The 12,718-nt window shown below is 36.5% G+C and overlaps 1 protein-coding gene across 2 annotated transcripts; it reads left to right on the plus strand.

The window, feature by feature from the left end:
• The first annotated feature begins 4,334 nt into the window (after positions 1-4,334).
• On the plus strand, positions 4,335-10,472 carry LOC107808143 (uncharacterized). Of its 2 annotated transcripts, none has more exons than XM_016632633.2 (6): positions 4,335-4,613; positions 4,710-4,753; positions 4,852-5,404; positions 7,264-7,597; positions 7,722-10,200; positions 10,283-10,472. In XM_016632633.2, exons 2-5 carry the CDS (start codon positions 4,722-4,724, stop codon positions 10,196-10,198), a joined length of 3,396 nt encoding a protein of 1,131 aa, XP_016488119.1. In that variant the 5' UTR covers positions 4,335-4,613; positions 4,710-4,721; the 3' UTR covers positions 10,199-10,200; positions 10,283-10,472. The 2 variants fall into 2 exon arrangements, with proteins under 2 accessions (XP_016488119.1, XP_016488120.1); XM_016632634.2 differs by having other exon boundaries at positions 10,298-10,472.
• The last annotated feature ends 2,246 nt before the right edge of the window (positions 10,473-12,718 follow it).

Here is a 12,718-nt window from a genome sequence, read left to right on the forward strand (position 1 = left end):
AATATTCTAACAATTGCAGTCGTTTGCTCTCTACTCGACCTCGGCACTGGTCTCTCCCTTTGAGCGACTCCTCGCCAGTGGATCGTGCTTGGTTTTGACCTCGGCCTCAGCTCGTCCATTTGCATTCACTAAACTAGAGCCAATTTTGACCCATACATTTATAAATTAGATATTAGCTGTCAAATTAATTATTTCTCGATATTGAAGACGTTAGAACCTCACTTTTGAAGATAAATTATACAAAAAGGAAATAAAAATGATACTCTATGAAGTTTAGGAAAAGATAAGATTGTTAAAACTTATTTCATAATATTTGTATAAATAAAACTCTTCATTAAGAATAAATTTTAAAAAAAAATAAATTAATTATTTTGAAATAATTAAAAGCACTAATCTTTTTTAACTAAAAAGGAAAGAAGAATATCGCCCGGTAATAGTCCTTTTCTGAATTATCTCTCTGGTCAATCCTCTTATATTCCGTTTATTTTAGCAACTTATGATCAAAATGTCTCCTCGTTAAGATCTCCCGGACGATGGTGGAGGAAGCCATTCATCTATTGCAGCACGGGACATCTTTTTTCTTTCACAATTATCTTTACCTTTGGTTCCTTATGAGTCTACATCCATTCTTTTTCATAGAAAACGTGGAGTAAATTAAAGAGAGTAGATATGCTTAAGAGCTTTAAGAGAGCACATGGATGTGAGGCTTTTAAACTGTTAATTTTGGAGAGAATTGACAGAAAAGTTTTGTGAGAAAAATGTAATCTCTATTTCTATATCTCAACTCATACTGTACGGTTGTTTATATACAAATGAAATAAAAAATATGTGATTAGCTGAGCTGTCATCCACTCACTCCTTAACCTCCCTAACTAACTACATGTATATATCTATACAGAGAGAAAGGGTAGTTTATGTTGTCTAGCCATAAGGAAAATAGTACATGGAAGAATATCTTTATTTAATGCATCTAGGGTCAAACAAGAAATATTTTTCATACTAGAAAGCATATGTCCCAGTATAACATGCCACACATTTTGAGAAGTATTTACAGATGTGGACATAGAGTGAATTGGAAAACAACTAGAAAATTTATGTAAAGAAATTGAAATATTAGAAATACGAGATGATTGTCTGAGTGAGTTCTCTGGTGGTGAATGAATGGATTGAAGAATGTAGAGGTCATTTTTTATTCTACCAAGACCCAGTGGCCTCTTCAGTGAAGGGCCCTGCAAAGAGCATAAAAAGGCACTGAAAATTAGGTCACATCCAAATTGAAGAAAGAATTTGTGCACAGATAACAGCTTCAATTTGAATGAGGGAACAAACAGAACTCTATTTAGGACTAGGTCTGGAAAAAAGGTAACTCTCCCTGCATGAGTTACTTTTATCTTATAGGAATTTGGAAGATTAATAGTTAAATGGTAAGAAAGCATATGAATGTCAAAGAGAATGGATTTATCAAAAGTCATGTGTTCTGATGCTCCAGTATCAAGAATCCATGAATGAATAAAGGATTTATCAGGAAGAACGGATGGTAAAATAGGAGAAATACCAGCACAATTTGTAGTCACATTAACTTCAGAAGTTGATACTGCATGTTACCAATTTTTACTTGTTGTAGAATGTCCATCAGCTAAGAATATTGCTCTTGACTTATTCCCACAGGGTTGTGATTTTGTATTAAAAGCACCTGAATTCTGATTCCTTTGCATAGTCTGAAAACAAAGTGTTGATCAATGGTTCTCTGTATATTAAAGCATCATGTTGGGTCCCCATTATACCGTGATTCTCATCTTCAGCTATAGCTGAATTCCCCTGCACTACATGTTGATTCTAAAAGGTTTTAGGTTTATCAGATTTAAAGTTGACAGGATATCCATGAAGCTTAAAACATTTTTCTATAGTATGTCCTGGTTTTTGGTAATAGTTGCAAAATATATTTCTCCTGTCATTTCCTTTGACTGTATTGAACTTGTTACCATTTTTGGGATAAGTATTAAAGTTCACTTTTCCTTGTGCTGGATAATTCATTTATTTTTATGCAGATACATTGAAGGAGCTGAAATCAAAAGGTGAGCATGCCATTGGCTGGATAGATCTATGTCTCTCCTCTTGAAGGAGAAGAGAATATACCTTGTCAATGTTTGGTTCGGGAGTCATCATCATGATATTCCCTCTATAGGTATTATATGATTCATTCAATCCCATCAAAAATTGCACAAGCTTCTCTCTGTTTTCTAATTCTTTGTTCCTCTGTTTTGCTTTATATTTGCACTCAATACAAATACAAGGAATCCTTGAATCTATGGCTTCTATTTTATCCCAGATTGCTTTGATATTGTTAAAATATGTTGAGATATCAGATGATCCTTTCACAGTTTCTAATAATTTCTTTTGTAATCCAAACAACATTGCAAAGTCAGATGAACCATACCTATCTTCAAGTTTCTTCCATAGGTCTCTAGCATATTTGGATTGCAACACACTCAACCTTATGCCTTTAGTCAAGGAATTCAGCAGCAAGCCATAACCATATCATTAAATCTTATCCAAAAGTCCAAATAAGGTGAGTCTTCTCCAGGTTTTGAATTTTTTTCATTAATAAAACCTAGTTTATTCTTTGCTGATAAGGAAATTGACATAGATTTCCTCCAATCTGCATATCCAGTGCCATCGAATGGTGAAAATACAAGAATCACACCAGGATTGTCTGAAGGACTTAAGTAAAGAGGATGCGAATTGTCAACCACGATCTGCCTTACTCCAAAAGGATCGTCTTCCTCCATTAATGGCGAAAAACAGCAGAGATCAAACAATTGTTGAAGAAAACGAAGTAAATCAGAAGAAAGAAGGAATCGAAACAAGTTGATTTCAATTTTCCAAGTAGAACTTCATTGAATTATCCTCGAAGAATCTAGAAATGGATCGAGCAAAGTGTGCTCTGATACCATGTTAATTTTGCAGAGAATTGACAGAAAAGTTTTGTGAGAGAAAATATAATCTCTATTAATGTATCTCAACTCATACTGTGCAGTTGTTTATATACAAATGAAATAAAAATATGTTGTTAGTTGAGCTATCATCCACTCACTCTTTAACCTCCCTAACTAACTAGATGTATATATCTATATAATTAATTCACAGAAGCTTCTAGATGTAAACCCTTATATGTCACGTGTGGCAGCCCATGTGAAGTAGACAAATAAGTAACTAGGGTTTCTCTGTGTTATGTCTTCTCATTCGATTGTAACGCCTCTCTTTGCTTAGTTAAAGTCTGAGCAGAGGAGTGACTAGTATCTGATGAAGAATCAAAGTTAACATATACATCAATTGGGTACAGTCAGATCTCTCTATAACAATATCACTATATAACAACCATTCACTATAAAAACCAAGTTTTTATGGAACCATTTTTCATACTATGTTATAATATATGTTTCTTATAACAATACTTCGCTATAACAGCCAAAACATTTCGGAACAAATGAGGCTGTTATAGAAAAGTTTGACTGTAATTAGTTTTTCTGCGAGGTCTTGTGCATTTGGTATCTAGAAGGTAGGCAAAATATTAGATGCTTTTTAGGTGTATTAAATTTATTTTTTTATTGTAATATCTTATACTACATGCGTTTCAATTTAGATGATGTAGTATAATTCGGTACAAAATTTAAGAATAAAAAGAAGACTTTTTGAAATATGTGGTCCTAAAAGCTTAAGCGACAAAAGCTTTATGGGATATACATTTGTTCTGCTATAAAAATTTCTTATTAAGAATAAAGTGAGTAAAATAAAAAATGTAAAGTTGAATTATTTTCAAATATATAAATGTGTTATTCTTTTTGGAACAGACTAATAAGTATAGTGTGTCATTTAAATTGACGAATGGAGTAATTTTTATCAAAAAAATAATAAGAAAATAGTGCCCAAATAAATTGAAACGAAGGGAGTAATAATTTTAAAGAATAAAATGAATAGGTTGTGCTAGGATTAATATGAAGTGGAAGGTGTAAAACAGGGAACTGCAATCCGCGCGTGGTATTTCTCTCCCTAAACATCGAATCTTTGTTTCTGAAAACCCTCATTTTGAGTACACGAGCGAGTTGTCCTACACTCCAACTGTATAACACTTACAAAAACCACATTACAAACAAAATGAAAAAGTAGAAACTGAATAAAATATGTAATACTCCTACTCTACTGTAGTTTATTCTTTAAATTTACTTACTTTTATACGGCTCGGTTGAGCACTCATCTGTCGCTATCCCACTTAAAAGTATAGACAGAGCTGAAAATAGGATAAATTGACACCTTCCCCCTACCCCCTACTTCTCACACTTTTCGAGCGGGAAATAATAGAATACACGCATAAAGTGCCATTCCTCACTCTTACACACTCTCTCTTCTTTCCCTACTTTCTCTCTCTACAAAAAAAACCCAGCTCCAAATCCCCCATCACTCAACAGAAAAATCTCTTCATTTCCATGGAATATTGTTGCTGGAGCTCCGTTTGCCTAGTTTGTATTTCTTTGTTTGTAGCATCTACTGGACTAGCTCGTAGTAGTAGTAGTTGTTAGTGTGTGTTTTACTTTCTCTCTCTAGTTAAAGCTAAGGTACTGCTGCTTCTACTAGCTTTCTCTCTCTAAAACTCTTTATTCGTAAATTGTTGATTTTTATATGTTTGTGTGAGATTTCTCTGTTGTTTTCAGGTAGCGTAAAAGATGGCGGTGTCGATAGATGGTTTCTCTATCAGGTGAGTAAGATTTTGTTGAAATTTTTTACTTAAATTGTGATGCGGTACCATATTTCGATGTATTTATTGTATAAAATGCCTGGTTTGAGTTTAAATAGGGAGTATACTGCGAAAATGAGGAGTATGGACGTGGTGAAATGCTGGCCGTTCGATGAATCAACCAAGGAAGTTCATGTGAGAGCTATGTTACCTCCAATTGCCGTAAAGAAATTCAGCTGGTGGCTTGATGTACTGGAATTATCAGATGATAATGTGGATTCTGATGTTATTCCAGTCACGAGAATTCGAACGGCCAGAAAAACAAAGGCTATTAAAGGAAAATCAAGGGTTCAGAAGAAAAGGTCTATTATTGACATTTTTGCTGCGGCTCCGCAGGTGGAGAGAATGGACGACGGTGATTATTATGATGATGAGGATGACGACGATGATTGTGATATTGAAAGAGTTGAGTCTTCTGATCGGAATGTTTCTGCTATTAGAAATAGTAAAAATAAGAAGAGAAATACAAAGAAGAAGACGAAGAAGAAGGAGAAAACGATTGTGAGCAAGTTGAAGGAGGTGAATAAGGGCATAATAAAGAAGGATAATAGGAGGATTAAGCAAAAGAAGAAAGTGAATAGTAGTTGCCTGGATCTACTAATCCGAAACAAGGTACAATACTTGTTTTTTTTCTTTCATTTGCTGTTATTTTTTGTGGTAATTTTATAAGTTGTAACTTGAAATGTATCCGATGCTTGATGAATTGAGACGTTGATGTGAAATTTTGTGCATAAAATAATGGTGGTGAGTACAGTTACTTAGATTTTGGGTTGGTAAAAATCTGATTTGTTAGTTCAGTACCTTTGAACTATAAACTATTCCGGTAAAACTAGTCCTTTTACCCCCTTGCTGCCTGAAATTACTGTTGAAAAATTCGCATACATCTGAATATGGAGCCATATCTTTTTATTTGTTTGTGTTTGTGTGGAAGAAAGCGACGGAATTTTAACAGTTTGGTGATTTATTTTGGATTGTTAATGGCTTATGCTGTTTCTTCAGAATACTGAGATGAAAATTAAAGGTGCTTGTCATCACATTCAGCGTTTAGTATTGCTCAGAATCTCATATTTTATGATAGAAATTGTGTTGTTGCATCTAAATTGTTGGATTACTTGCTAGAGGAAGCCTCAATTAGGCCTTACACTTGGATACCTAAAGGACTATTTGCAGAAAAGGGAGTTTTCCAGATGACTGCTGTTTAGTTGACATTTGTTTTGTGCATTTGATATATGTGACAAGGGGCAATTTACACTTCTCCACTATTAGAAACTTGGTTGGTTGCATACAATATGGTGAATGATCATGTCCCAGCATAATTCTAGTTGAGGGGTTTACTTTTTTGACTCCAAGTACAGTAACTAATAGCCTTGTATAATTAATTTAATGCTCCAGGAATGGAAGAACTATTTGTTATTTGTTTGATTTAATTTTTGCGTTTAATTTGATAAATCATCAATATCAAAAATTTGATGGATTTTCGTCAGTGATTTAGTCATGATATCTGAGCAGAAAATTATCAGGCTTTGAATCCCTCAAATAAGATGTAATTTAATTAAGAACTAGGAAATTCCAAAATTCTTCCAAGTAATGTTTATCATTACCTTCAGAAATTATAATACTAGTATAAATTTTGCAGCATAGCTATAGTCTTGAATTTTCTTCCGGAAGTATGCTCCTCATAGTTTTGCTGTATATCATTGCGAGAGTTGAGATTTGTACTCTAACACACATATACGTAAACCTTTAATTTGCTGTTTGTTTTAAAGTTTTTGATGTAAACCACCTTCTTTTGAAACTTTAATTTTAAAAGTTTGTTTTACGGTATTTCGCTTTTGCTGTTTCTATAGGGTAATTAGAATGATCACTTTATTAAATCTTTTCTGGAGTTGTCTGAGTGATAATATGAATTAGTATTCACATGGAAAACTGGTGAATAGAGATGCCTTTCCAAGAACTGCATTGAGGGATGAATTAGTGTGCTTCTACGAGAACATAACTGTGTTCTTTCACTTTTTCCTTTTCTATTTCCATAATTTCTTCTGTGTTCAATGTTTGTAGAGCTTTCAATTTTTTATTTGTTTTCTCTTTCTGGGAAGAATGTGTGGTAAATCAGAAAAAGGATATTGATCGAGTGCTCCGCTTCTCTTAAACTATAGCTTCAAGCTACTCTATGCAGGAAGAAACCACTTTAAATATGAAACTCTATGCATAAGAATGAATATATGATTAATTCAAATACATTAACCCGGCAAGAGTTGATGCTAATTGCAGCAAATCATTGTCCAAGACATTGTGCTTAATGTCACTGGATTACTGGATTGCTTTATTGTTTGGTTGGGAAGTATCTAATTATCACTCAAAACATTTTTCTGGTATGAAATCTGAGGCTGATCACTGTTTGAATTAAAATGCAATAAATTCTCAGGAGCGGCTTTATGTTACTATATATGGTTGTCTGAATTTGCTTGCAGGAGAAATTTGACAAGCTCAAAGTGCCCAATTCTTTTCCAAAACCTAGTTGTCCACAACATAGGAAGAATTGTGGGAATGACATGGCAGATTATACTCCTACCTACGGAAAGAAAGCACAAAGGAAGCATCTAGTTTCAGAAAAGATGACCAAAGGTCTAACTGATTCCAAGTTCTCCGCAAAGCACCAAAAGACGTTGATTCCAGTTGGTAGCAATCTCAAGAAAAGGACTAAACGATTTCCTGTGGAGAACTCGACAGGTGGCATTTTAAGTGGTCCCAGGGATGTAAATTTTTGCAGCAATCAACAAGGAGACAAACATGTCCCCTTCTCAGGTAAGTAAACGATTCTTTGACGAAATAGTAAAAGCATCTTCTGTTATTGTCTTCAGATATTTGGATTTTTTCGTAGTCTGTAGTCTGACCTGGCTGCTGCTTTCATTATATGACTGTTTTGCAGAGAGAGGAGAAGTTGTATCCCTCGTAGAGGAGAAAGGAACAAACAAATATATTCCGAGAAAAACAGAAAATGAGGTTGGTGTTCGACCTGGATCTCCAAAGCAGTTTCCCGTTGTGTGTAGTACAGCTGATGAGCCTGGTTTACTTAGGCAAAATATCGGTACTAAAGATGATTCATTTGAATGCTGTGACATTTTCAATGAAGTTGCTGAGGGAAATGGCAATTTAAAATTGTTCAGGAGAGGCTATGGGGTGGCATCACATGGTTCACAGTATCTCTGTAATCCTGGGACTCTCCACATGCCTCAACAGATATATAACCACCAAAAGAAGGCCCAAATAGATGGAAGTCTAATTAATGCTTGTGGTGCTAATGAGAGATCACGTGAGCAGTTAAAAGGTTCTCTCCACGAACTTGCTGGGATTTGCTCCATGCATTCTGTGAAGGCATATCCTCAACAGTCATCAGCTTTTGAAATTCTGAACAGGAAGCCTATTTTGCTGCCACAAACCATTACAGGAAGTTGCAGTGGTCATATCATGCAATATCAACCATTCCCTCAAATTTCTCCTCAGGACTTAATGTGCAAAATATGTTCTTTACCAGAGTGGAAGCAAAGAGAATCCATGTACGGAGAGAAGGGAATTGAAGAAAATCATGTTGGCTTGCCCCTCAACTCTCATGGGGAATTGATCAATTTGAACTCAAACGGTGAAAGAAAGTTGACTCAACTGCCAAGTTCAAGGGGAATTCTGGGTTCTTCCAGAGGATTAGCCGTAACCGATGCTGCACTCTCAAAATGCATGGATAATCTCCCTGATGCTAGAGGTCGGGATAAACGAGCACCACCAAAAGACCAGCTAAAATTGTCCTTTATAGATGATTCAATGCAGTGGAACCCTACTTTTCCAGTGCCTTCAAGGTTAGGTATCTATGACTATGATGCTGGAAGAACAAATGTTGAGTTGGATCCACGTAAGGAAAATGAGCAGTCTATTACTTCTTTTGAGTTAGACCGCCACGTTAGTAATTTCTCTAACCATGGGAGCAAGCAAGATGATCAGGCCAAGCAACTTGAAACCACCAGGAGTCAGCAATATGGGAATTCTGACCATTTATCACTGCTTGTCGCTCCCTCGAAAATGCGTCTGATGGGAAAAGAATTTACAGTTGGTAAAAGAGATTTTCATGTACCACAGGATAAAAGGATTTGGACAGATAAGCAGATCATTGCCGAGAATTTTTCTGCAGATAACTACAACTACAATTTAGTGGTTACAAATCATGATCAACAAAAGCATACCGTGCATCCTGTGCTGGGGACACTGAAAGGTCCGGTCGCTTGCTCTCCTAGTATCAGAATCAATCAAGCCATTCCACGGCCTTGGGTTTGCTCCCCTGACAACAGCCATCAAATTGATTCAGTGCAGCATAATCATTTAGGTGCAACCAATCAAAGCCCTTTCACTGTTTATAATCATAAACCAAACTTTGAGGACCCTTTTACAGGTGGATATAAATCTTTCACAATCAGCCCCTACGCGCCTGGACCAACAGCGCTTCATCATTACTCCAGTCAGAATGGGAGCTCGAGCTCTGTTGTTCTGAAAAGTTCAAACTGCGCCATCAATTCTCCTTTCTTGCGTCCAGATTCTGAAACGAATTTCCGGTCACCCTGGTCTCAGTTATCTTCAGAAAGCACCCCATGGTTTTCAGATGCAAAAGAAAAGAGAAGACTAATGGATTTTCATGAATTGTATTCTACATCTGACAGGAACCATCATTACTGCAGCATTTCTGGGGATAACTGTCAAATTGACCATTCGGTATATGTTGCATCTGAGCGCTTCTGTTCTTTCACTCAGCACCCTGCATTGGAGAATCCAGTTGCTTCACCATCTTTGGCTAACTACCGCCCTATGCCACTCCAAATAGGCTCCAGAGCAAATGCTGGCACAAAGAAAAAACATGGTGACATGATGAAGTTGAAAGAGAAGATCACATCTACTCCTTGTCTTAGAGAAACTGGTTACAATAGAGAGGGCAAAAAGAGGCCGCTATCTGCATCAGACAATTGTACAAATGCAACAAAGATCCCTAACTTGATGTTTCAAGAAGATCCTTCTGTAGTTTCACCATTAAATAGGCTTTCTAATTTTGAAGGTCGTTTCAGCTGCAGACAAGCATGGGAATCAGGTTCAGTTAAAGGCATCGCAAAGAGTATCGAGAGTGGCCAAAGTGGAACACCTGATGCAGGTCTTGGATCTTTTAACAGTGAAGATACTCTCAAATATGACTGCAGTCCAAGATCTGGGCCCATTAAATTAACAGCTGGAGCAAAGCACGTACTTAAGCCCTGTCAGTATAATGATCTGAAGAACTTTAGGCCAACTCATTCAACTATCCAATTTGGCGCGTCTACTGCCGGTAGTACGACTCTGGAAACTGAGAAATCAACCAAGATTTACAAGTTCTAGTGGTGAGCTTGATCGCCCCTTAAAATACAAGCTTTCTGGGATAAATACTATCAGTCCCTAACTCTTGAATCACGGGAACGTCAGTTTTGCTACTTGCAGGAGACTTTTTCTCTACCCCAGTGGACTTGGAATCAGATGTAAAGTAGTCGAAACATGATGCTGCAGTTGACACGTTGACATTTAGGCTTTACTACTAAATTATACTCTAATCGTCAGGTAACTATCTTTTGGATTGTGATATGACATTTTGATGTGGATGCCTTACTTTTGACATTCATCATTTGTGCGCTTCTTCAATCTTCTGTGTGTTGAAAGCCTTCAACTACTCAGTTTTAAATATACTCGAAAAGGAGACGAGAAAATTAAAAAGAAAGGAAAGAAATCCTCTTCGATGTTCCTGATATATCATCATTTCGGGCAATCCCTGAGGGTAATAATGAGGTACTCCAATGTCATTATAGGAACATTCACATCATTCCTGTTTATTGCATATTATTTGTTTTGGTTTATCCCTTCGGGGTAGGGGTAAGGTCTGCGTACTCACTACCCTCCCCAAACCCCACTAGTGGGATTTCACTAGGTTGTTATTGTTGTATTTGTTTTGGTTTGTATCAGCTGGAGTTGGCCTTCTATGCATCCGGAGATGTAGATGTTTAAGTTACTCACATTACTGTGGCCAGTGCTTCATCCAATTTGTTGCGGAATATCGTGGGTTAACTAGCACACAATCACACACAAAGCAAATAGAGAAGAAAAATCAATACAAGGATCTAACGAGGTTCTGTTAAGCCTAATCTTCGGGGCAAAAGCAGAGAGAGTTTTCCAATATGAATGAGAAGAAAAGTACAATACAATCTCTAGGATCCCCAACTACAACCCCTATATATAGATCCCAAAAGGTCTCAAACATATAGGAGAAAAATTTCTCAATTTGACAAGGACTATAGGTTTTCCTTTCCCAAATCTATTTGGATAATGGGTTTTCCTAAACCTATAGAGATTATGGTTTCCTAAAAATATAAGGAAATAATTCAAGCCACAAATAACAAATCTTCCCCTTAGCTTGAATTCTCTTCATCAACAAGAAAAGAACAATACAATCTTTAGGATCCCCAACTACAACCCCTATATATAGATCCCAAAAGGTCCAAAAAAATAAGAGAAAGGTTTCCCAATTTGACAAGGACTATAGGTTTTCCTTTCCCAGATCTATTATGACAATGAGTTTTCCTAAACCTATAAGGATTATGGGTTTCCTAAAAATACAAGGAAATAATTCAAGCCACAAATAACAAATCTTCCCTTTGGCTTGAATTCTCTTCATCAACAAGAACAATGTCTCTCTACCTTGCCCTCAGTCCTCGCAAGGGCTCTATCCATTGCCACACACATCAACCAAGTCTAGGCAACGCCTAAACTTGTTAAGAGACTCAATCTCTTTAGCCATAGCACTAATCCGTCGATTTGGTTCTGTACTCTGAACTCAATTACATCAACAGTCTCTGCAACTGCCAAAGCAAATCCCACTGGATTCGTATATCCAAGAAGATTCCCATAAACTACGTTTGCAAACCTTTGCGGTCAGTTGATCACTCTCTTCTCTCTGCATGTTGCAATGCTATATGGTTGTTGTTGTGCAGATGCATCAACATTATCACTTTTATCAATATTTTGCACCTCATCCACTTCCTCTACTTTAGAACTATTGGGTTGAGCTAGTGGAGATTTAATTTCTAGCTCTATGCGGTCACTGACACCACGATCTGTTTTTGATATTGCCTTCTCCCTCTGATTATCCAGTGAGGCAGATTCATTGAATGTTACATCCCTACTGATAATTAGCCCTGGAGTCTTTTGATCTCTGCACCACAACCTATAACATTTCACTCCAGTTGCATACCCTAGAAATATGCACTTCTTTGCCCTCGGCTCAAGTTTTCCATCTCTCACATGAGCATAAGCAGGACAACTAAATATCCTTAAATTTGAATAATCAGCAGGCGAACCGGACCATACCTCAAAAGGAGTTTTGAACTCAATAGATGTGGATGGAGATCTATTTGACCAAATAACAAGCTGTATTGATTGCTTCAGCCCAAAAATCTTTGCTAACATATAAGTGTGAAACCATGCTTCGTGCCCTATCACAAATCGTTCTATTCATATGTTCTGCAATATCATTTTGTTGTGGTGTTTCGACACAAGTGTGGTGTCTCACTATGCCCTCTCTGCTGCAGAAATTATCGAACTCAAGAATCGTAAAATTTCAACCCATTATCAGTTCGAAGACGAAGCAACTTTTCTTTCCGTCTGCCTCTCAACCATCGTCTTCCATTTAACAAATGTCGAAAATGCCTCATCTTTTGTTTTCAGAAAATACACCCACGTCTTCCTTTTTTTTGAATTGGTAACTATTGTATATATTATAAAAATCAGTACATAGGTTGCACTGAAAACCAAATTTACATAGAGAGAATTTATAGATATTCTAATTTGAGACCTAGCAGTATCCTAGTATGT

Source organism: Nicotiana tabacum, chromosome 10 (genome assembly GCF_000715075.1).
Source record: "Nicotiana tabacum cultivar K326 chromosome 10, ASM71507v2, whole genome shotgun sequence".
Classification (NCBI taxonomy): domain Eukaryota; kingdom Viridiplantae; phylum Streptophyta; class Magnoliopsida; order Solanales; family Solanaceae; genus Nicotiana; species Nicotiana tabacum.